The sequence below is a fragment of the Hippichthys cyanospilos genome, chromosome 22, assembly GCF_059441005.1.
Source record: "Hippichthys cyanospilos isolate Australia breed blue-spotted pipefish chromosome 22, RoL_Hcya_1.0, whole genome shotgun sequence".
Classification (NCBI taxonomy): Eukaryota; Metazoa; Chordata; class Actinopteri; order Syngnathiformes; family Syngnathidae; genus Hippichthys; species Hippichthys cyanospilos.
This window is the reverse complement of record NC_142390.1, coordinates 1,080,205-1,103,075: the sequence shown is the minus strand read 5'-3', so window position 1 is coordinate 1,103,075 and position 22,871 is coordinate 1,080,205. Positions and strand designations below refer to the sequence as shown.

The following is a 22,871-nucleotide window of genomic DNA, read 5'->3' as shown; positions in this document are numbered from 1 at the left end:
AGTCGCGGACACAAAGGTGAACTTCAAATAGCTGGAAGTGACGTCAGGATGTTTGCCGTCTGCCCGAAAAGCAGCAGCTTGCGGACTTTCGCCACTCAGCCATGAAATGCAAAGCGGCATCCTGGGCCGGGTAGGGATGGGGGAGGGTCAGATGCCTGCGCCGCCACGGACGGAAGGATGCAATGAAGGGAGGGAGTGAGCAAAAGGGATGGAGGGACTACTTTTGGCCCCCACTTCACACTGTCCTCATACAACAAGTCCAACATCGCAACCGCGATGTTGCACGAGCGTCATTATCATCATCATCTCGTCGTCGCTGTCCGTGACCCTCCTTTCCCTTTTCTCCTCTTTGAACCAATCCTGTTTCATCAAAGAGGCAAAGCGGATCCCTCCCATCGGCAATCGGCATCCAAAGAAGAAGGTCAAAGTGTCAAATGATAAAACATCCGCAGCCCATCACACTCTCAACTCCTGTTTGGTTCAGACCTTCGAAAGCCCCCTTTCACGCGGCCGCCAATCACGGTCTGGCTTTCGTTCCAGGGGGCGGGCCCGAGTCGAGTTGGCGAGGGGTCAGCCGCATGTCACTTCAAAATGAACAACTTGTGTCTCCACCACTTGCTCCCCTAACGATGCTCCTACGTTGGTATTCTGCTATTTTCATGAGTAACAATACACTTGAACAAAACCTCTCGCACAAGTACACTTTTCACCGTGTAGGCCAACTTTTAGCCACGAATAATACCCTTATGCTAGTATTTTCACCACTACAAATAAAGGCCATATGCACTTGTAACTATACTTTGAGTATTCTCACACGTGACGAGACGAGTAATAAAGCTTTTTTTCATAAGTAATCATATACTCTTACTACCACTTTCATTACCAACAATACAAGTTTTCATTTGTAACTCGTTTTACTGTTGAAAAGACTGCAAAATCTACTTTCGCTTGTACACTTTTAGTAAGCCTTTTCACTTCGAATAGTACAGCTCCTTTCCGTTGGAACTAAATTCTTTGACTACTACTTTCACTTGTAACCAGTCCTTAATAAATTGCGTTGACCACTAACACTACACACACTGCATGTACGGCCAAACTAAAGTGTATTTGAAGGTGTTAAAAAAGGGTGTCTTCCATACAAGAATTTGAATTTGATTCGGATCGAAATTAAAGTGCCGCAGGAGTAAAAGTATCAATGTCTGTACGCTTAGCGTAAAGTTTTGTTTAATTTCTGGCATGTTGGTTTGGAGGAAAGCATGTGACGCGTGTGGATGAGTTTGTGATGACGGGCCATTGAACGCAGCAAGCGTTTGTCTCCCGGATTTAGTGCGCACGCGCAGTTGACGGGTAGAGGCGGGGCCGCTTCATCCGGGTACTGGAGAATCACCGCTGACAGCCGAAGCACAACTTTTCCCCAAGCAAAGTGAAATCAAGGCGCGGACTCGGACACAATCTAGTCCCCGCTTTTCAATTTAAATTATCGGCAGGAAGGCGCGGCGGCCCCCCGGTCGGATTCCCGGTCGTTCGCCCGTCGTCCGGAGAGCAGCCATCCGACGCTGGACGCCTTTGTGGCGGCTTCCGGGCACTTTTGGAGAGGGGCGGAAAGTCGGTGATGAGTCCCGGGCTGCAAAAGAAGCCACAACTTGCTCTCCGAGCCGACTAGTTGTTCGTCGGCTTGTTCTCGTTGCTGGAAAAGAGGCCAAGTTGGCCCCAAAGTTGGCGTCGCTCGCGTCCAAAGTGGCAGCAAAGTGCTTTTGTGGACGGACCATGGAAGTACAAGGCCTGCAGGAGGCTCTCAAAGTGGAAATCCAATGTCATCGGGTAAGCAGCAGCAGCAGCGCCGCCGCCGCCGCCGCCGCCACCACCGCGCTGGTGTTGTCCATTCTCGTGGAGGACGCCAAGGAGGTGAAAGGCAAAGTCGCCCCCGCCTGCCGCTGGCTCGCTTTGGGCGACACTTTGCCGGTGCCGGACGAACGGCCTTGTGTCGCCCGGCCCCGCTCGCTGCTTGTTTGCGGCCGACGAGCAAGAAGAAAAACAAGAAGTAGCTCAGCTAATGCGGCGCTGTGCTCGGACGCGAGCTGAATATTTATGAGGGACAAGAAACATCCATGGCCGCTTTGTTCCTTTTCTTTTGAGAGACTTTTGCTAGCGACTACTTGTGTGAGCGCGCACGAGACGTAACCCGGAGCTTTCTTTTGATCCCCCCCCAGCCCCCAACAAACACCCAACAGGCCGGCGATGACAAAGACCGTGTCGGACAAACTTTATTGCGACGCCAATCTTCTCGGCTCGTCGCTCGCGTCGCTAAGCGTGGCCGCTATAAGGCGAACGACAAGGTTGGCGTCCGATCGCTTGTGCTGTGCTGTCCGGCTCAGCTCCCGTTTGCTGTTGTTGTTGTTGTTGTTTTGTGTGTCTTGTGCTCTCAAACTTGCTGACAATTCGAAGCGACCATTTTGAGCTGGTCGACGCGCTTGTGGCGCCCGAGCGAGCCAGCTAGCCGCTCGGCTAACTCCAAACACTCTTCGGAGGACGTTGATGCCGAGCGCCTTTTGACGTCTTTTTCGTCCCCCATTTTGTTGCGAGTTTGCACTTAGTCCGCTGGTATGATTGCTTTTGGGGTCACGTGACGCCAGCGTCGCCCGGCGATTGGCCCACGGCGACGCTTTCGCTGGCTTCGTTCTTTTCGCTCGCGATGGCGGCCTCCCCCGCGTCTTCGCCGCCGCGAACGGTTGCTGACTTTGCTGGCTTTGGGCAGAGGCAGGCGCCGGGGCGAGAGAGGCGATCCTTTCGGCGGCCGGCTTCAGCACCGTGGCCAGCTCCCGCCTGCACCGCCCCCCGGAGGGCGCCGTGCCAAGAGCGGAGCTCACAACTTAGATGTTTTATGTGTATCTGGAGCAGGACTTGAAGAAAAGAGGGTCGATATTGTTTTACTCGAGCGGCCTGACTTAAATCGATCCACATTTGCTGTGGAATGTTGTTTCTCCAAGCACTCGTTCAAGTTGAGCTTACGCTGGAAGGAGTGGACGTGCCTCCCCCTCTCTGGCCTCACTTTCATAGTGGAAGCGTCCATTTTGAGACAGAAGGGGTGCCCCCCCACCACCACCACCACCTACGACAGACAGCAAAAAGTCTGCAGAGTTTCGCTGAGGAGGTCGTAGGGAGGGGGGGATGGGCCCCATTCATTGCGAGCATTACCATTTTGATTGCTTTGATGCTGTTTTGGATGGGGGGCGGGGGTGGGATGGGGGGTCCGTCTCAGAAAGCCCACTCAGCACTGCACAGAAATGCCAGATTTTTTTTTCTTTAACGCGACTTCTGCCTTTCGCAACAAATATGACACTGTTGCGTTTCGCAGTTGCAGCCTTGAACAAGAAACTCAGCACGCTTTGGATATATGCTGTCCGCGTATAGATTGGAATTAGAGGACCTCAACCCCAGCATCAACACCTGCTTCTTGCCTCCCATTTCCATGGGCTGCCAACCGTTTTCATTGTCAACCAGACCCAAGACTTCCCAAAGTCAGTTTAATGCCAAACACGTATTCATCAAACAAGCAACGTTTCAGTCTGATATGTATGCGCTTATTTAAATTGTCAGTACAGTTGTCATTAAGAAAATGCAGTCAAGTTTTATGTATGTCCATGCTCTCGGCACTTTTTTTACTATTTAGATAGCAGGAGTACTTTGAAAACTAACAAATACCGGGAGTTGTCCAATAGTCGAATGGAAATGAGACAATAAACAAAATCAGCCTCATTTTGAAAAGTACAGAAGTTTGAAACGAGACTCCCATCAAAGCTCAGTAGTTTAAAAAAAAACCTGTTTGGGTTGTGAAATAATTTTGAAATCATGCATAATCAGTTCAAAGTCATTCAGAAGTCTTAATTTGAATGTGAGGAGGAAAGGTTGAATGTTAAATGGCAATATTTTGCTATCAAACAGGGCAACAACTTAAGATTGACAATTCTGCCCTTTTTCAGATTTATTTTCATGGTCGCATGCAGTATTATTCGAAGCAAAAGTTTGGAAACGTCTTCGAGTGTAAAATTTGATATAGTTTTGGGGATGATTTAATGAAGTCAAACAGATGAATAGGTCACTTTTTAAAACTAATGCAATGTTTTTTATTGCATTTTGAAATCATAATCAAACACTGAAGTCTATGGTATTTTTGAACTTTTGATTGTTTCTGACAAAAAAAGCCTTTCGACCCAATATGACATATGACGAACACGACACGCGCTGTTGTTCTCGGTGCATTTCAGGGACATTTGTTCACATTTCATAGAGTCAGTATGTATTTAACCATAGATGATGTATTTGCAGAAGTGCAGCACTATGGCCGCCAGTGTATAATGTATGTCACCGTGTCCGCACAGTCAGTCGTCGATGTGTAGCCATGGTTACGGCTGCTGGTGCACACTGGGGAGCGTAAAGATGCTTTGGGGTGGAAAGTTAAAAAAAAAAAATAGTAAGCTCGCACAAGCCCCCTTCTTCACGACTGTCAAAAGCGACAATAGTCATGCTAGTTTATGATGGCGTGCCCAGCTTCTAATGACGTGCTCTTTTTTTCCCTTAATGTCATCTCAAAAACGGTGACGTGATCGCACATTGTCCATAGATTTGGGGGTGACCCGCTGCATTTGCTCAAGTCCTTCCTTTTTGCGAGGTAGTGACGTTCTTGCGCTTAACGGGGCATTATCTGAACTTGCGCTTTGTTCCGATTTGTTGTTTTACTTCCTGCTGAAACTAAATGATGAATCGGAGGTTACTCGATCAGCATCCGAAGTCTTGCGAGTTTGGTCAAGCGGCGCTGGCAAGCCGAGCTGCGATCGGGCGTCACTTGAGCGACCGTGATGTCGTTTAGAGTTGTAAGCCTTTGCAAAATGTCCGACCCCTGAGGTGGACTCCACTGATGCAAATTTCTTGCAAATAGCGACTCGAGATGAGAATAGATGAGTCTGTTGTTTGAGTAAATAATTAGCTTTGCAAATTCCTATTCGACGAGCTTTCCAACTGCAAGCGCGGCAAATGGTGCGCGTCTGCTTGGTTTGGGCCAAAATGACAAATGCGTGGAGAAGGCGACCTTGAAGCAGCCTTCAAGTGAAAGATTCATTGCGCACGCGTGCGATGAAAGCCACTGGCTCTGAGTGTCTGACTTTGGTGACTGACATAAACCTCGGCAAAGATGGTGGCTCGTATCCGCGGCAACAATTGCCGCCGCTGGGCAGTTAGCGTGAGCTCATCAAGGTCAAAGGTGAAATGTGACACAACGTGACTCTTTTGACAGGGATGCAAGCCACGGTTTCCTTGGAAACAAGTCTCCCCTCTCAGCGCTCGTCACGTGTCTGCTGCTGACCAAAAGTTCTCGCTCAGATTATTTTTTTTTTGGCTACTTTCACCATCACGCGATTGTCAGGATGCTAGCGCCTTGGCATTTTGACCCTAATGATGGTTTGCTTTATCTTGCAGAATCCGACACTGTGCAAAGGCCTGAATGAACTTCAGAACGGACAGGTAGGCGGCTGCTCCTTCAATTCACCGTCCGTCCATCCGTCCATCCATCCATCCGTCCATCCATCCATCCATCCATCCATCCATCCATCCATCCATCCATCCTCTGCCGCTAGGGTTAGGTGACCATAGGTGAGGGCAGGAACGTAGATCAACCAGTAAATCGAGAGCTTCACCTTTCGAATCTGCCTGTCGATCTCCTGTTCCATCCTACCCCAAGAAGACCCCAAGATACTTAAACTCCTCCACTTTGGGCAGGAGCTTTGGCCCGACCCGGAGAGGGCACTCCCGCCCCTATCCGCCTGAGGACCCTGGTCTCAGATTTGGAGGTGCTGATCTTCATCCCGGCCGCAAGAGCCACATGGCTCCGAACTGCTTTATATGCACAATATTCCTCTAGTTTTTAAAGTTCTGATTTTGGCTCGCAAATGGGGAAAACAAAGAAACGGTCGTTAGTAATTTGGATGTGTTTTTCTTTTGGTTTACCGGACATTTGGTGACCACGATGGGAAGGTTCCAACTTATTTGCACTGAGACTTGAGGCCTCTTGAAGTCAATCTTGTAACGCTTGTGCCACCTTCTCTTAGTCTTTGTTTCTATTTATCATTGAGTCCAATGAAGTGGAATGAATAGATGACAACTTTTGAACCACTCGCAATTTTGACCTGCTCAACTTTAGGTGGGGTGTCTGCTCCAACGCCTGCTGCTTCACCTCACAGAGACGTCATCTTCATCCTCAGCTTTATCACTCTTCCTCCCCCTCCTGACTGGTAGTAGCAGAAAGGAAGGGGGTTGGGTTGCGTCAGGCCCTTTCTGCCCGGGGCCACATGAACTTCTCTTATCCAACAATACAAGATAATATGGACGATGATTTTTGGAGAAACTAAAAGGGCAAAGACACACTTTATATATGAAGTCCTCGACACGCACAAATGTGTGTACGCACGATTGTATTTGCATCTGTCGTCCTCCATTGTTTGTGGAAGTCCATCTGCTGGGTTTTGCAGGCCCCCTCATTTGTCCGCCCTCCCTCTTTCCCCTTTGTGGGCCCCCCGCCCCAAGAAAAGTGCCCCGATGTTGACAGTGAGCGCGGAAGACGAAACAAAGATTGTCTGCTGTCCTGAGGTGACCGGAGCCCGGGCCTCCCAACCTCATCATTCTTGACCTTTTGATCCTTGCGATGATGTCATTGTCGGCAGAGTTCCTCTGTGCTTCAATAAGCGATATGACTGGAAAATGTATTGTGAGATACGCAGTTCATATTAGTGGATGTTATTTGATATATACACATACATGGCTTGTTTAGGCCACGCGGCATTAACGATGAAAACTTGGCAGTCACATTGTCTTGTTGCCCTGACAACGCTTGTATCAATCGAGCGGGGGCGGGTGTCAGCCACGGGGTACTTTTGTTCAAGTTACGGTCTTCTCGTGCGTGTAGAATGTGTGTCAATCATGCGGCCTTTACAGCGCAGCGCCTCATCACTTTTTGTCGCTGTGACATTTGAACCACTCACTGTGCGTATGTGTTTGTATGCGCGCCGGCAGACGCTGGCGGTGCGGAGTTGCCCGGTGGGCGCCAGCAAGCCTCTGTCCCTCATCAAGCCGGCCGGCCAGGCCATCGCCATCTCGGTGGTGCCTGCCAAGGCTCCGGCGCCGACGGCGGGGACAGCGGCGCATCTCAACGGGCCCAAGACGCCCGGCTCGGAGCCAACGCAGACGGCGCCCGTCAACCTGCAGGCGGGCGGCAGGGTTGCCCTCGGGGTCGCCGGTCACCCCCCGGCCGCAAGGAGGCCCACGGAGCTTCCTGGCGCGCAGGTAACCGCCTCCCGGCTTGCGTCGGAGAAGCCAACGCGGAGCGTGCGCTGTGTCGCACATGTAGCGGGCGTGTTAGAACGCATTGAACATGCAAAAGCCATTCCGCACACGTTAACAGTCCTGTCATTTGGAACCGGATGTCAAAAGGTTCCCGCGTGAATCCTCGCCAGCGGCCTCAAGATTCTCGTCGTCACCTGGAAGCTTTTCCGCCGAGCGAGCGCGCTCGCAAGATTGAGAGAATGATTGAGTGAGTGCTGAGGAGCGCTGTTGCCATGGAAACGGCTCAGTCCTACTGGTCGGGGGTCAGCACAGCCAAATGGATGAACAAAAACAGCTGCCGCTTAGTCTTTTTCACCTTCTACTTCTTGAGCTCTTTGAGGCGCTCGTATGCATGCCAGCTGACCTTATTGTTCACGTTGCATGTGGAAAGGAGATGCAGCGACCTCTGCGGGAGCATCTGGCAAAGTGGCACACACAAACGCAAACTGATTTTGACTTGGGGATAAGGAGCATAAACAGGAAGCGAGTTACGGACTCACCCCCCACTCTTGCCAGCCTCCCCTAGGTACTCAACTTGTGAGAAAAGAGGCGCAATTAGGGGAATAAAAGCTCTCGCACTGCAAGAATTTCCCTCGGTGTGGTTGCCATGGGAACTGGCCTACAACCGCCCCTCCACCCCCTTGTTCCCCTCCCCCTTCCTGGCGAGTGGCTCTGCAGTAGAACACAGCACATGCACAGGAGGAGGGGGAGGGGCGGGCGCTAGATTGAAAAAGTTACCGCTGAGTTTCAGCCAATCGCAGGGCAGCTTCTTTGTTGCAGGAAGTGAGGACAAGACCGGAGACGCGAATCACCATACTATATAGTCTTTTCTACTGCGTGTGTGATGCCACTCATTTGCTGCTGTCATCCCATGATGCTGATTCTGGATTTGTGTGTGCCAGATGCTGGGCTCGATCAGCTCCGTTCCCATCAAGGTGCCTCAAGTCAGCTCCTTGCATCGACTGGCCGGTCAGGCCGCCAGTGTGCTACCTCAGGTACTTCCACATCACTTTGGAAAAATCTTTGTTCTTATTTTTAGTTAAAATAATGGAATATGTCCATGTTTAAATCATCCCTACTTATTTACGGACACTCATTCAAAGTAACACTAGCACATCTCTTTTCTTAATTTTCGCTTGTTTTGTTGGGGGAAATTAAACTGTAGTACATTTTAGTGAACAGTTGATGGTGCCATAGAGTAAATGATCAGTTTTGTTGCTCTTTTTAGTTTCGTTCCTTCATGGGGTCTCATCTCACCATCACTAGTACTTTGAAAAGTTTGAATTTATACAATTAATATAAGCTGCAGAGTGAGTTTTTTTTAACATTTTCCAATGTCGGTGTGCTGTGCGCGCGCGTTCAGGTCAGGCCAAAGACGCAGATTCCCGACAGCCTCCCCCACAGTCCGTGCCAGGACCCCCCACAGCCCTCGCCGCGCACCACCTCGGCGCTCACGCATCCGGTCCCTGGTCCCACCCTGCCCACCCCCAACTGCACCCTCGCACCCCTCCGGCAAGCTTACGATGGCGCCGCGCCTCCGGCCCTCGACTCGGGCGGCGCCCCCCCGAGCCTCGACTCGGGCGGCCCCGCCCAGCACGCCTCGGCCGGAGCCGGCGTGGCCTACGCCATCATCGCCGCCTCGCCCGCCAACGCCAACGGAGTGGCTGCCGTCAGCGAGGCTGTCAAGGTCGTCCTCCGGTTAATGGCGCTCACATTGAAACTCATACCTACGCTTTCTGCTCATTCAATCGCACGATTGTTACAAACGCGTGTGCTCAGGAACAAACGTAACTCATGCAATCCCTCTATATACGCGCAGTCACTCACACACACACTCAGCATGATGCTGTGTGCGTGTTTTGCTCATATCAAGTATATTTACCGTCTTTCTTGGGGACCTTGTGTTCCTGTGGGGCGATTCTGTTAGTCCTGACCCCAAGACTCAAGAAAATTGAGATTTGAATCGGAGGTCGGGGTGAGGTGGTTAGGCAACCGCTTTTGAAGGTTAGGGCTAGGAAACGCATGATGCCAATGGGACAGCCCCACTAAGATGGGAAGATAAACTTACGCGCGTGTGTATTTTCAGGTGATCATCATCCAGCCGCAGGCAGCCAGCAGCGGCGAGGGGGGCTCGGTCCCCCTCCCTTTACAAGAGCCTCAGCCGGTTCCCGCCGCCTCCCCCTCCCACAAGAAGAGCGACGAGGAACCAGAGGTGTGGTGCGCGTGTGAGCGAGCGTGCGTGCGTGCGTGCGCGCGCGCCAACAAAACTCCACTCATGCTCTCTTGTCTCTTGCAGAAAATTTCCTTCATGGTTGCACTTGGACTCGTCACCAACGAACACCTGGAAGGTGACCCCAAGCCCCATCATACACACCCCAGCGCCATCCTCTTGTTACACCCGTGCGTTTCTGTACGCAGGTGTGTGTCACGATTGCGCTGCTGACATTTAGCTCGGTTTTCTTGCAGAAATCCAGTTGAAGAGGCAGGAGAGGAAAAGGCGAAGCACAGCCAACCCCGCCTACAGCGGCCTCTTTGAACCAGAGGTACTGGTGACTTCTGGATTATGTCGGTGATGGTGACATCATCGTGACGAGACAGGCGCCCCTTTTGTTTGTCTGCAGCGCAAACGCCTGGCGTCGCATTACCTGAACAGCTCGCTCTTCCTGTCGGCGCGAGGTAAGGTTGGCGCTGGCGCTAAGCTAATGCCTCGCGGCGTGTCGAAAAGCTTCCGCGGTCAAGCGACGAGAATCACGAGCGCAAAATCTAAATTGCGCGTGAATGCTGAAGAGCTCTCGTATATTAGCCAGACATGTGAAGTCACAAAGTCGCGATTGGGAATTGCTCTTGACGGTGCAGCGGATGAAGGCTTGTTGTGGGCGAAGTAGGGCTGTGCGATTATGGCCCAAATAATAAATGTCAACGGACAGCCGACAGCCAATATCCTCTTAAAGGAGCCGGACAGTTTGGTGTTGAGCAATGTGGAACCCAAAACCCACATTTTGCCTTCATTTGGGAATTTGCACTTTGAAAAATGCTACCAGTAGAATAAAGAAAGGAGAAGAATAGAAGGTACTATTTGGCACTCTTCAGCATTGACTGCTCTTACTAAAAAGTTGTCCGTCAGTGTGTCTCATGAGCTTTGTGCAGCTGACGCTACTGTGTGCCTGCGCTTTAACGTGTGCTCTGATTCCATCCACATGCTAGACTGTGAGGATCTCTGCTGGAAGGTAAGTCGTGTGACATAACGCCGCTGGCTCGCCATTCTCCGCTTGCGCTTACTGACCTGCATTTGGAGACCCTCTCCCACTGCTACCTGTGGGAAAATGTTCTTGCGCTTAAATATATTTGACATGCAAAGTAGTCAACTTTGTAAATGTTAATCTCGCAGAGGATCACCCTAATTAATTTTGGCGTTGTCGATTAAATGTGCATTATATATATATATATATAATATTTGTTTTCATATATTTTCAAGTTTAAGTTAAAGGGAGGCCTAAAAATGAGTAGTCCCGAAAGAGTTAGAGGTCGGGCGAGAGGGAGCGACACGCCGGGTCCCGTTGTCTGAGCGTGTCTTTGTGGCACGCGGGCGCAGGATGAAGCGGAACAGGACGAGCGATGCGCCGTGTGCCGGCGGGACGGCGAGCTGCAGCCGTGTCACAGCTGCCCGCGAGCCTTCCACCCGGACTGCCTTCAGCCGCCGCTCAAGAGCCCGCCCGTCGGACCTTGGTACTGCCCCAAGTGCCACAAGAAGGTTAGCGACCGCCGTTTGAGATGAAGGCCGGCTCGCCGACGCCACCGTCTTACTCGCGCGTGCGCCCGTCCCCCTCTCGCAGGTACTCAACAAGGAGAACGTGTCGTGGCCTCACAACTTTGTGCAGTCTTACGTCACACACAAGACAGGTGGGTCCCGGGCTCCAAACGTGCAAAAAGCAAAGCCCATTGTCCGTCGGCCACGCCAGCAGATGATGAGAAGCGGTCTTATTGTTGGCAGTGCGTCAGGAGGAGAAGCGGCGGCTGCTGCGGCGAAATGTGGAGCTGAAGAAAGAGTGCGCTCTCCTGGAGGATGAAGACCAGCAGCTCAACAAGACGCTCCAGGTAAGCCTTGTCCCGTTTCAAACTCTCAACTTGAATGGTGGTCCTCCGTTTCCTCTGCTTTGGCTGCCACCATCTTATACGATGGCAAAGGCTGCCCTCTGCTGGTCTCTTTTGGACATTGCACCTTAGTGCAACACTTTCCCTTTCAAATTCCAGAGGAAAAAAGGATCCTTCCAGAATCTAAAAAATAAAAATAAAAGCACAAAGAATAATTCGTGGGCGTCAATGCCATAGCCTTATTACGCTGTTATTTTGACGTTTTGCCCGGGAGCTTCAGTCGCATTCTGAATAGCTTGACTCGTCCTAGTCTCCCGTAGCTGCTGAGGCGAGCACGAGACGTATGGCGCATTCAAACGCCGACGGATATCTAATCTCATGCAATGATGCGGAAAACGATAATATCTTTAAGAATAAGCATGATTGTTAATAATGTTAAATGTATAAATAAGGGATAAACCTGCCCCAATTGAGACCCATTTTGCAACAAATGTGAATAAATTCAGTTTGAAATGACATTTTGACTGCTTAAAATTTGCTTAAAAGTAAATATTGTGCTTGGTTCTAAGCAAGCTTCTTTTTTTTCATTGGTTTGCAGTCAGCAAGTAAGTTGGCTGTGTTGTTTATTGCAGCGCTGGCTGCCAATCAGGCTAACCCTAACCCTAATCCACCACAAGCAAGCTAACTGGGTCGGTGCTCCCTTTCCAGCGCTGCCTGGATCGGCGAGATGGTTTGGCGGCGCGGCAGCGGGACACGCTGGCGTCGCTGGAGCGACTCAAAGCGCTCATCAGGCTCATCCAAGTTACCGTGACCACTCATTCGGCCTTGATCGCCGCTGACCCCGCCTCCTCGCCGCCGCCCTGGATGAAAAGTGGCGCGTCGGCCTCGCCCCTCCGGACCTCTGCGGACAGCGACTAGCCCCGCCCCCCCTCCACCGCCCCCACCTCCCCAACCGCGCGGCGGCCGGCCGGCCAGCGGCTCAAGACCTCCAGCGCTTACGAGATTAGTTCTTCTTTATCGTTTGTCGGCCTTAAACGTGTTGCTGTCGCCGCGCAGGCGGCGGCGGCAGCAGGAGCTCTTTTCTTTTGCCAAAACAATGTTGCGAGTATCTAAAGAAGAAGAAAGTATTTGAGCGCAAAGGACAGCCCCCAAGCAGTATTTGCTATATTTGTACATAGCCGTGCTGAGGGCCCGGCCCGGTCCCGCCGAGGCCGCGACGCGTCCGGCGAGCTTGGCTTTGTCCCCCGTCTGTCTGCGCGCGCCCCGCGACCAGTCCGGCTTTCGAGCGCCTCCTGACCGCTCGGCCCTTCGTGCGTCCCGACCGGCGAGCGGTCTTTTTCTCTGCGCGCGCGCGCGCGCGCGCGCTTCTGTCTTATGTCTTGACTTTGCATGGCGTCCGGTCCGTTCATACTTTGACGAGCCACCCGTCCGTCTTTGTTTTTCTACGTGCCCCGATTGACGTGTGACCAGTTCATTTGCCTGCCCTGAATTTGGCAGGCGACCGGTCTTTTGTTTGCCCATGCGGTGACAGCTAACTGGTGTCCAGTGCCTTGGCGTTGACCAGTTCACATGTCCTGATCGTGACGGGCGAGTGCTCGGTTTGTCTCGGCGAGAATGCTTTGCTTTCGCGTCCCCCGATGTTTCTCTTGCGGCGTGACGTTGAACCGGTTGACCGGCGACCTCTTTGTTACCGCTGTGCCCCGCAAATGGCTGGCCGGCGCCCCCGGCCGGAAAAGGGCTCGGTTGTCGGGATGCGCCCGTGTGACAAGTATGCCCCCCCCCCACCCCCTCCCAAAAAAAAGTGTTGTCATGGAAGGCCCGGTCTCACAAAGGCCTGATTTTTGTGTGTTTCTCTTTCTGTTGCTTTGTTGAGCGCTCGCTCGTCTTCCTACCGCCACAGACAGGCCTGGGTCGGACGCGGCCTCCTTCCTCCCGGCCGCCAACCGCGCGCGCGCGCGCGCCGTTTCATCCGGGGGAAACTGCGCCGCCGTCAAACAGATTGCAGCTTTTTCTTTTTTTTTTATCTGAGCACACCTTTGAACAAAGAACTCTTGCGTCAAAAAAAACCACACAACAAAAAAGGTTTTTATATTCTTTTATGGAGCAGCAAAAACAATAGTTTGTCTGGTTTTTTTGGTTTGTGTCGATGCCACCGCGGGAAGTCGCGACCTAGCAAGTAGATGAAGTCTTTTGTCTTCAATATGCCAACGTAGTAGTTCACTTTTTCTACTGACTTCGTACGAAAACACAACAAAAAGACGATTCCTTAATAAACATTTCAAGTAGAAACCATTTCTTTGCTTTGTTATCTTGTCGCCGACGGGCCGCTCCGAGGATGCAGGTGAGCAAGCGCGCGCGAGTGCTTGCGCGACAGCCGCTTGCTCATGGCTAACGACCGGCCACGTGTGCTTTGTGTTTCCGAGCCGCGCGGGAATCGCCGCCGCCAGCGACCGGCCGTCGACTCGCCCCGCCTTCAGGTGACGTACCGATGACTTGATTGGTTGTCGACTGGCTGGTATTTTGACTTGTTTTCTTTGCGTTCTTTTTAAATGAAATGTTGAAGCGTTACATTACATTATGACCCTTGATTTGCATATTTACTACGGCTGTTGATTTTAAATGTTAATATCGCCAAGGATCAGCTGGATTAATCGTGGAAGCCAATATCGTGATCGCGATTGAAATTCGATGAATTTTGCGGCCCTGTTTCAGAGGATAAATAATATATGCATTAGTGTTATGTGACTCCTGCTTCTAAACTGAAAGCTATTAATGCAAACCGTTAACATTTATTCTTTTACATTGTTGGCTTCGAGCTAAGCAGATGTTTCTTTGCATTTTTCTCTTTGTACGTCGTTGACGACGATGCCTCCAAATTCCTCACCTCCCATTATGTCGATCAGGAGAGGAACTGACCTTCCTGTCTGTCGTCATCTGCGTTCGACGTAGTAGGAGAATCTGTGGCGAAGACGGATTTTTTTTTTTTTTTTTTTTGGGACTGCTTTGAGCTGCAGCCCAGACCGGTTCAGGACGGATGGAGCTCATCATCACCCGGGACATGGAAACACTGCAAGGAAGGAATGCTTGTGTGGGAATGCCGGAGGTCTTTCCTCACCTTCACGCTCACATGAGCACCTTTGAACCCGCCTCCCGCCGCTCTAAAAATAAGCCGGCCACAACACAAATAAGCGCAGGCAACATATGGGCAAGATGGCAGAAGTGTCCAAGCGCCCAGCATAAGAGCGGCTCAACACGGCTCCCGCCGATTCCTTGCGGAAGCGGCGCTTGTTTGGCCCGCGACGGGCCACAAAAGGGCCACGCCACCTCGGGGGGGAGGGGAGGGGGGGGGCGTCGGCGTCCCAGCGAGAAGTGGAAGCAGACGGATGTCACGCTGTCACCTTCCCTTTCCCTCAAGCCGCTTGCCCCCCGCGTAGGCGGGCTAGCGGCTAATTGCTAACGGCGGCCCCGGGGCATCGTTGGTTTGCTCGCCCGCCGGCCGGCTGACGAAGATTCGTAACGAAGCCGCCTTTGCAGGAGTCACATGACCTTTATGGACATTAGCGCCGCTCATTAGCTGCGCGCGGCATGCTGGCTTATCCAAATGAGTCATCGTCTTTTCTTGGACGACTTGTGATGCCGCCACACGTCATTGGCTTATTATTGTTGCTCTTAATGAGTAAAGGACGCTGCGATTCTTGGACCGTAGGAATTATCGGAAAAAAACGCAATCGAGCAAGTTTTGCGTATCTGCGAGGAGTCCGCATCACGTTTCTGAACTTATCGTTAGCCTTATCCTTCCTTGCGTTGTCCGGCGTTCCAGAGTGCGGAAGATTGCCAGGCTGACTCGGATTGGCCAGGCTACGAGCGACTTGTTGAACGACAGAGGCGGCGTCACATGCCGCCCCCTGCTGGCAAGTATGCCCGCACAAATGTTGTCGCGCCAAATAGGCCTTCCCCTGCTTGCCCAAACCGAAAGCGGCGTTTTCTCGCTAACGTTTTGTGAGGTTTGTCGCGAAGGAGCGAGAGGCCGCTTCTGTCTTTTTGTCGAGCGGGGTCAGGTGGCTCATCTTTGCGGCAGATGTGCTGGGGAAGGAGAGGGGCTTTGGGGAATGGGGAACGGTGGAAAAGGGCATAGCTGGGAGTCAGCAAGGCGCGAGAGCCAAGCGCCCGCTTTTGTTTAGGCTGACTCTGAAGGGCCGGGAAGGCCCGCCGGCATTCTTTTGCCTCCTCAGCGGGAACGTTTTGTGCTAAGGCTAACGGCTAGCAAGAGTTAGCTGGGGGGGAGGGGCTGTGACCTGATCTTTATCACAACACGCCGCCGCCTGTGATTTCCTGCCAACGTCCGGCTTCTGGCCGCCGCTGCCTTCTTTGGAATGTTGTTTGCCTCGCGGCGCCGCCTGTTTTTGCGCTTTCTATCAGCGCGGGGCGGAAACACAAACAAGTGAGAGCGGGTGACTAAAGAGGACCCCGAAAAGCGGGGAATGAGCCGGTGACACGCTTGCTACATGTGCGCTCGGAAGCATCTCCTGGGTGGCCCCATAAAAGAGAGCACCTGACCTTCCTTCTCCAAATAAAGAGTGAGACCACAGAAGACGACGGAACATTCTCCTTGTTGTTGATCTCCAACATGTGCCACCGGAGCACGAGCCGCAACCGCCACCGAACCTTCATCGCCGCCCTCCTCTTTCTCACCCCCTTTTGTTTTCCCGTTAGGAAGCGCCCGGGAAGCGCCGCGTTTGCCCACCGACGCAAAAACGGCGCTCGGCAAGTTAGAGTTACGCGGGAAACCGGGACAACTGGTCCGCGGGTTTGACGCCATGTGACCTTGCCGGCCCGCGCGGCACATTTGTTGGCGTTCTCGACCGGCAAGGCGGCGGTGTGCTCGTCGATTCCTGCGGTTCAAAAAGTGCTTAGCTGGCGGATTGGAAATTGGAAATAAACTTCTAGTGTCCATGCTTTGTCTTCAGTTTGGAAACGAGGCTCGATTTATTGCTTCTCTATCATTTTTTTGAGGTCCCATCTTGACGCGTGTTCTGGAGCGCCGGCGTTTTCCCAGCCGAGCTGGATGACATCAAGACCGCAACTCCGGAAACGAGCGGTCGCCCGCTGCGACGGAACGCTGCAAAGGTAAGCACAGCCCAGGTGGCCAAATCTTTTGCTGGCTGCAAGCGCTAAAAATAGCGCACGCGGTAGAAAATAGATGAACTGCTGCTACTGGCTTGGTGGAACGCTGCCCTTTCCTGTACTGCAGTTGTCCTCGAATGCACCGGGTGCCGCTTGCCACCTGTGAAGTGAGGAGCTCCAGTCTTCAAAGTAGGTCCCAGCATGCATTGCGGCGAAACGCAACTAGGCGGAGTGATCTTGGCAAGTCTGCGCGCGTCCGCCAGGATGAAAAGAAAAAAGGCTGCTTGGAGATAGAAGAATAGCACGAGTGTCAGATCAATGCACCGCAGCCGTTTTTGTTTTGTTTTTCTCAGCATCCCGGACTAATCGCGGAGTTGCCGAGAAGCCGAGCCTCCGCGGCCCCCGAGCAGCTTCGCATGTTGTCGGAATAAGCCCCCACCCCCCCCTCCCCGCCTGGATGGCGTTGCGGCCACTGAGGCGTGTGTTGTGGTTTCCTGTCAAGCTGTGAACAAGAAACTCACTTTTTACGCACTGACGTTAAAAGCCAAATGCTTGAAAAAGACATGCTTTTATTTTTAGACTGTTTGCGTGACGTGTGTGTGTATGGTGCGTTAATGACTGTGTGCGTGTGCGCGCACCCCTGGTTTTTGCTAAAGGGTTCGGGCTTTACGGTCTTTGTAGGGAGCGTTTTGGTGGCGCCCACAAGCTCAGGGCTCTAAGGAACAAGACTTCCTATTAGATTGGAGCTTTAAATTGGATTTTGCTTGATGTTAGTAAGGGTTACGCTTAGGCAAAGAAATGTGGTGGTTAGGGGATAAGAAACGCGTTTGATAGACTCCGCCCTGCCCCTTATTTGTGCGTGCGTGAGACTGCAAGTGCACCTAGGTGCGCGTGACCTTTTGAAATTTTGTGAGCGGCGTCCGCGTGGCGTTGTCGAGACATCAGGAGCGGCGGCGGCGGCGGCGGCGGCGAGGCTTAGTTTTGCCGGGCCTCCCGCGGAGGCCTCCGCGCTCCCAGCGCATCAGTTTTGCCAGAAGCTCCTGACGTCCCCGCGGTCAGCCGTGCTTTCTCTTCCTTCACCTTCTTGAAATGTCCTTTGTCAGGAAATTAGTTGTTACTTTGAAGCTTGGCAACGGTTCGCTTTCAAATTAGCAAGTCGTGCCGGCTAAGGTGCTACCCTGGTATTAGCAGGTTACATGCTAGAGTGGCATGAACGCACTCAGCTAGCGTAACCTCTCGGGCTTGGCGGTCGTGAGAGTGTTTGCCATCGCGGTCGTCCCGGCAACGTCGTCCGTCCGACGCGCTCCTTTTGACGACTGGCTTTTTATGAGCCTTTCAAATCTTTTGGACCGCTTTTCGAACTGTTATTGCTTTTGCTGCTCCTTGCAGCCTCCTGTGTACATTGGCAGTTAGCTGGGTGACCACCCAGCAGCACGAGGCTAGTCACCTTTGGCCCCGTATCGTTAAATACGACGTCCCCGGTCTTCAACGCGCCCGGTCGAGCTAACGGGCTCGTCGGCGAGCTCCGCAGGCTCCTGATATCCGTCCTGGTTATTTGAATCAGGTGTTTTACGCAAGGAGACGCAGAGCGAATGCAGGATTGCGGCTCTCTAGGGTTAGGGCTAGGCACGGCTACTGCGTGTGGGTCTACTCGCCTGATTATTGGGCGCGCTGCACTTGACTTGATGGTACTCAGTGGCGCTCTGCTTGGAGCTTTGACCGCTTGAGCTCACAAGCAGTTGTTGTTTTGCTTCTATGGCGAGAAATCCGACGAGATTGCGCAACTTCCTGGCTGCCAGGAAGGTGAAGTGATAAGCGTGTTTGGGGAGCACCGCAAGTCACGATGTCAGTGTTGCTCCAATGCCTTGCGGCCACCTCGGCACGGGCTGCCATCTGCGGAGTTGTTTGACCGCGTGGCGGGAAGTCCGGCGTTTGCTTCGTTGCTGCACGCACGTCCGCCTCGCTATCTTGCAATGAATTTGCTTGCCCTAACCCTGATAAAGGTCCAATTCCAACCTCAGACCTAAAACCGAGGTCTGAGCCCACCAAAAATGGCCCTACGAGGACAAGAGGTCCCTCCAAAGAGGGTCAAAACCTCCACCGTGGCGTGGCGTTCACCGGGGACTCAATTACTCAGTCACACAAACTTCGGTCTCTCTCTCCCACAGCGACATTCTCGCAGGCATACTCGTCCGCACCCTTGTTGTCATACACAAAACTTTCTCGGAGCTTTGCTCTCAAAAACAATCACGCAGTCATTATCTCGCACACGCGCACATGTGGTGAGTGCCAAGATGCTCTGCGGCCTTGAGAAGTTTCCACACTTCTGGAAAGCGTTAGCGCGGCGGCGCTAGATCCTTTGAGCGTCTTTAGAGCCAACCGCCACACTTCACTTGTTAGCGCACCGCAACTATTAGCTTATTAGCAGGCCGCGGCGACACGTCCGTCGTGCGTCACCGCTGCTTTGATGGACGCGGACCAAGCGGACGGGGATCAAAGCGAGACGCCGATGGAAGACGCCTCGTGTGAACAAATGAGCCGGATGCCAAAAAAAAGGTCTCGCGCGGCCGGGATGTTCCGGCTTGTAATGTCACGGTGATGAGTCATCAGGCTCGCTGGGCGTCCAGAGCAAACCCCGCCACGCCCGGTCCATATCGTGCCGATATGGTATAGCGTTAGCCCGCCGCCTGCCAACTAGCGAGCCGACGCTCGCAGACCCAGTTGGCTCCCGGTCCCGCAAAGACTCGACCATCTTGTCCCCTTCCGAGGAGGCCTTGCCCGTCGAGTCGGTGGGCGAGGAGGACGAAGGGCGCCAATCGGGGGCTTCCTTCCTGTTGGGGCCGTGCGAGCGTAAATGATGGTGATGATGTGGTGAGTTACGCAAGACCCATGTTTATTGAGGCATTTGCTCATTAATGAACATTAGCGTCAGATAGCCACGGTCACATGATGCCCGGTGCCATTTAGCATCACGGGCAGCGTCGCCGAGGTGGCGTCGCCGCCTCGCTCGCTCGCGACGACAAAGGCCAGGTGACGATGCCTTTTGGAGTAGGCGGAGGAGGACGGGTGTCAGTGCCCCTCCTTCCCCCCCGCCCCTTGGCCCGGAGCCCGCCCACCGCCGGCTCCCTGGCCCGTCCCAAGGCGGCCGGCGGCATTCCCGCATCGGCGCCACATCTGGAAAGAGGCGTGCGCCCCGGGCTCAGCTTGACAGCAGCCTGCCGGAGGAGAGAGCGACATCTTGTATCTGCTCTCTTGACTTGTATTTTTCTTTTTTGTCCCCCCCCTCCTCCCTTCACATGTAAGTTTCCCGCCGCTCTTTTGGTTCCCGCGCGGGCACGCTCAAACTCCTGGTGTGTCGTTTGGCAGAAGCCATGTCGGGCGTCCGCGCCGTCTTCCTGGCCGCCTTCCTGCTCTGCTCGCCCTACGCCGGCCGGGCGCGACCCGCCGACGCCAGAACGTAAGCGCCGCTTCTTACTCGCCGTCCTCGCTCGTCCTTCTGCTTCTTCGCATCGTACACCTCGCAAGAATTGGACACAAGGAAAAGTTGATGAAAAAGCTCCACCTTTCCACACGCTATTCATCTTCTGTAATAATATTCTTTTCAAGCCCACCTCTTTTTGTCTTGCATCTACTTCATTCAACATTCTACGAATTTGCAAAATTTATGACATCCTTGTTTTTATTTATTTGAAACTTTTCACCCAACACATGCCGCTTCATTTGCGATGAAAGAGTCGTCAAAACAGATGACTTTCATTCCCCTTTGGAAATGCAGTTTATTTTCCATAGTCAATTCTGGGACTTTTCCAAGTTTGAACTGTTTACCTTACAGCGATACCAAATGAAAGCACCCATTTTTGAGGGGGTTTCCCCACGTCTTTTCTACATTTCTCGATGGATTAATTCCAACCCATCCATCCGTTTTCTCTGGGGTGGGTAGCGGGGGCTGCAGCTTCGGCAGGGTAGCCCGGATTTCCCTCTCCCCGGCCACTTGGCCCAGCTCCTTCCCAGAACGGCCCAAAGAGTCATCCCGCCCTGGAGGCATCCTAACCAGATGCCAGGGCCGCCCCAACTGGCTCCTCGCAATGCGGGGATGCACCGAAACCCCCCCTCCCGGGTGAGACGGCTCCTCGGCTTTTCTCTAAGGGAGGGAGGAAACCCCTTTGGCTCCGTTCTGACTCAGTGCCCCCCCCCTGAACGACCCAAACAACAACCACCCTCTCATCCACCGAGGTGAACCGCAAAGTACAGGCGGGCGATAAGTATGCCCGCACCCGCTCTGCCCCTCTCGGCGTGGGCGACGCCAAAGTGGAAGAGTCCAGCACCGCTCGAGAAGACCGATTCCGGAACCCAAGCTCCCGGGCAATAACGCGGGTCCCTGGTGACCCGTGGCCGGCCAAGGGTAAACCAAAGGCCATCCAAATGTTATTCTTCAGAAGGGTTCTTTGGTCCGGTCCCTCACCTAGCACCGGTTTACCATTGGTGACCCTGCCAGGGACCACTTTGCTCCGAGGATCGTAGGGACACGCGAACCCCTCCATGAATAAAATAGTGTTTAAATTTGACAGAAAAAATGTCGTCACCCTGAGAGAAAATGGGAGGGCCGCGCCGGAGCGGGTGCGTCAAAGTCGCCGGGTCAAATTTGCGTTCATCCGGCGGGAACCCTGAGTCGCACGGCGTCCCGCCGGGGGCGGGAAGCCGGCAGGGCGCATCGGGGCGGCTTCTCGCTGTTTGTGCGCCAGCTCAGGGTTCCCAGGCTCCCCGCCCAGGGCCTCGCTGTTTGTTTAGGACAGGAGCGGCCTGAGCCGTTTGAGAAACCCGATCAGGGCCGGCCGGCGGGAAAGATAACAGACGCGGGAGAAGAGCGGCGCTCGCGCCATCTGGACGGCATCAAAGCGGAGCCGGCGGCAGCCCTGCCGCGTCTCAGCAAATGCGAGCGCTCGTCTCCGTTCGGCGAGTCTCCGGTCCAAATTGGGCAGGGGGGGAAATAAAAACAAAGCCGGCCTTTCCGCGCCCGTCCCCGTCGGCCGAGCAAGCGTGAGCTTTTTTTTTTCCTCTTGTGTCCAGGCGGCGCTCGGTTACGCACGCCCAGCTGATGCACGACAAAGGCCGCACGCTGCAGGACTTCAAACGACGCATGTGGCTGCAGGAGCTGCTGGACGAGGTCCACACGGCCGAGATCCGCCGGGCAGACCCGCCGCCGCCCCCGCTCTCCAAAGCGCCGGCGGCGGGCAAGAGCTCGCCAGCGGGCTGGTGGACTGAGGAGCGGGAGGCCACCAACCTCCCGCAGGAGACGGACAAGAGCTTGAAGGACGCTAAGCGCCGCAAGAAAAGCCGTCCCGGCAAGGCGAAGGATGGAGACAAGCGCAAGCGGAGGGCACGGTCCCCGCCGCACCCCTAAACACGGGTGGGTGCCCGCCATGACGCCAATCGTCTTTTCTGGGGGCTCCGATGGACGACAAGTCCCTCCGAGCGCAGGAGGATGTCAGAGAAATCTCTAAAAGGAGACGAAGACAAGCCGAGCAGCTAAGCAGCGAAAGAGTAACTCGGACCAGCCGAGATTGACTTTTCTTTGGGTCTGAGTTACTCTTTTGCTGCTTAGCAGCTAAGCTTGTCTTGGTCTTCTTTTAGAGATTTCTCTGACAGAGGAAAAACATCCCAGCGAGCGCAAAAGCTCCAACTGTCTAAAATTGAGCTCTGGTTTTGAACAATGTCTTTGTTTCCTGCAGGAGCCCGGCAGAGCAGCCTCCTCGACAGCCGTCCGTCACCTCGCAGTTTGCGAAGGAAAGACGAGGACAACAAAGATGGATATTTATTGAGTACTTAGAAAGCAGTAGAATAGCAAACGACGTGAAAATGAAACATTGTTTTTGATTCTGACATATGTGTTGTAATTTATTCGGTTCAGCGTTGTATTTATTTATTTTTGATTATTTTTTACCATCGTGCACTTTACCCCGACCGACAAGTCGACTGGTTTTTGCTTGACTTTTGAGTTCATCTGTCAATGACGCCCCCTGGTGGTTGCTTTCCCCACTTGCACTGAGATTAAACCCTTTACAAAATCCGCTCGTGTGCTCGTGCCTTGCTCAATTCCGCATTGCCTTGCCCTGCTGAGTGACGTCAGACTGGCCGCGTGTAAGTGATCTTCCCTGTTTGACTACTAGGCTGGCCGCTGGGCGGCGCTGATCAGATGTTGACTATTTGAGAGCATGGCGAGAAAACACAAGCTGCAACACAACGATTCGGGAGAGATGTGCCTGGAAACCGTTGACACAAATACA

General features: G+C 53.2%; 2 protein-coding genes across 3 annotated transcripts; both read left to right on the top strand.

The window, feature by feature from the left end:
• The first annotated feature begins 1,392 nt into the window (after positions 1 to 1,392).
• phf21b (PHD finger protein 21B) lies at positions 1,393 to 13,755 on the top strand. Its single transcript, XM_088405986.1, has 14 exons — positions 1,393 to 1,821; positions 5,473 to 5,517; positions 7,063 to 7,332; positions 8,274 to 8,366; positions 8,735 to 9,058; positions 9,458 to 9,583; positions 9,668 to 9,719; positions 9,838 to 9,914; positions 9,993 to 10,047; positions 10,576 to 10,598; positions 10,964 to 11,122; positions 11,205 to 11,271; positions 11,363 to 11,466; positions 12,172 to 13,755. Exons 1-14 carry the CDS (start codon positions 1,768 to 1,770, stop codon positions 12,379 to 12,381), a joined length of 1,659 nt encoding a protein of 552 aa, XP_088262112.1. The 5' UTR covers positions 1,393 to 1,767; the 3' UTR covers positions 12,382 to 13,755.
• Positions 13,756 to 13,814: 59 nt separating this feature from the next.
• Positions 13,815 to 22,655, top strand: pthlha (parathyroid hormone-like hormone a). Of its 2 annotated transcripts, XM_088405996.1 has the most exons (6): positions 15,591 to 16,590; positions 16,715 to 16,776; positions 16,941 to 19,885; positions 19,954 to 20,044; positions 21,655 to 21,994; positions 22,317 to 22,655. In XM_088405996.1, the coding sequence occupies exons 4-5, from the start codon at positions 19,959 to 19,961 to the stop codon at positions 21,986 to 21,988; spliced, it is 420 nt and encodes a 139-aa protein (XP_088262122.1). In that variant the 5' UTR covers positions 15,591 to 16,590; positions 16,715 to 16,776; positions 16,941 to 19,885; positions 19,954 to 19,958; the 3' UTR covers positions 21,989 to 21,994; positions 22,317 to 22,655. The 2 variants fall into 2 exon arrangements, with proteins under 2 accessions (XP_088262123.1, XP_088262122.1); XM_088405997.1 differs by lacking the exons at positions 16,715 to 16,776; positions 16,941 to 19,885; positions 19,954 to 20,044 and adding an exon at positions 13,815 to 13,940 and having other exon boundaries at positions 16,477 to 16,590.
• The last annotated feature ends 216 nt before the right edge of the window (positions 22,656 to 22,871 follow it).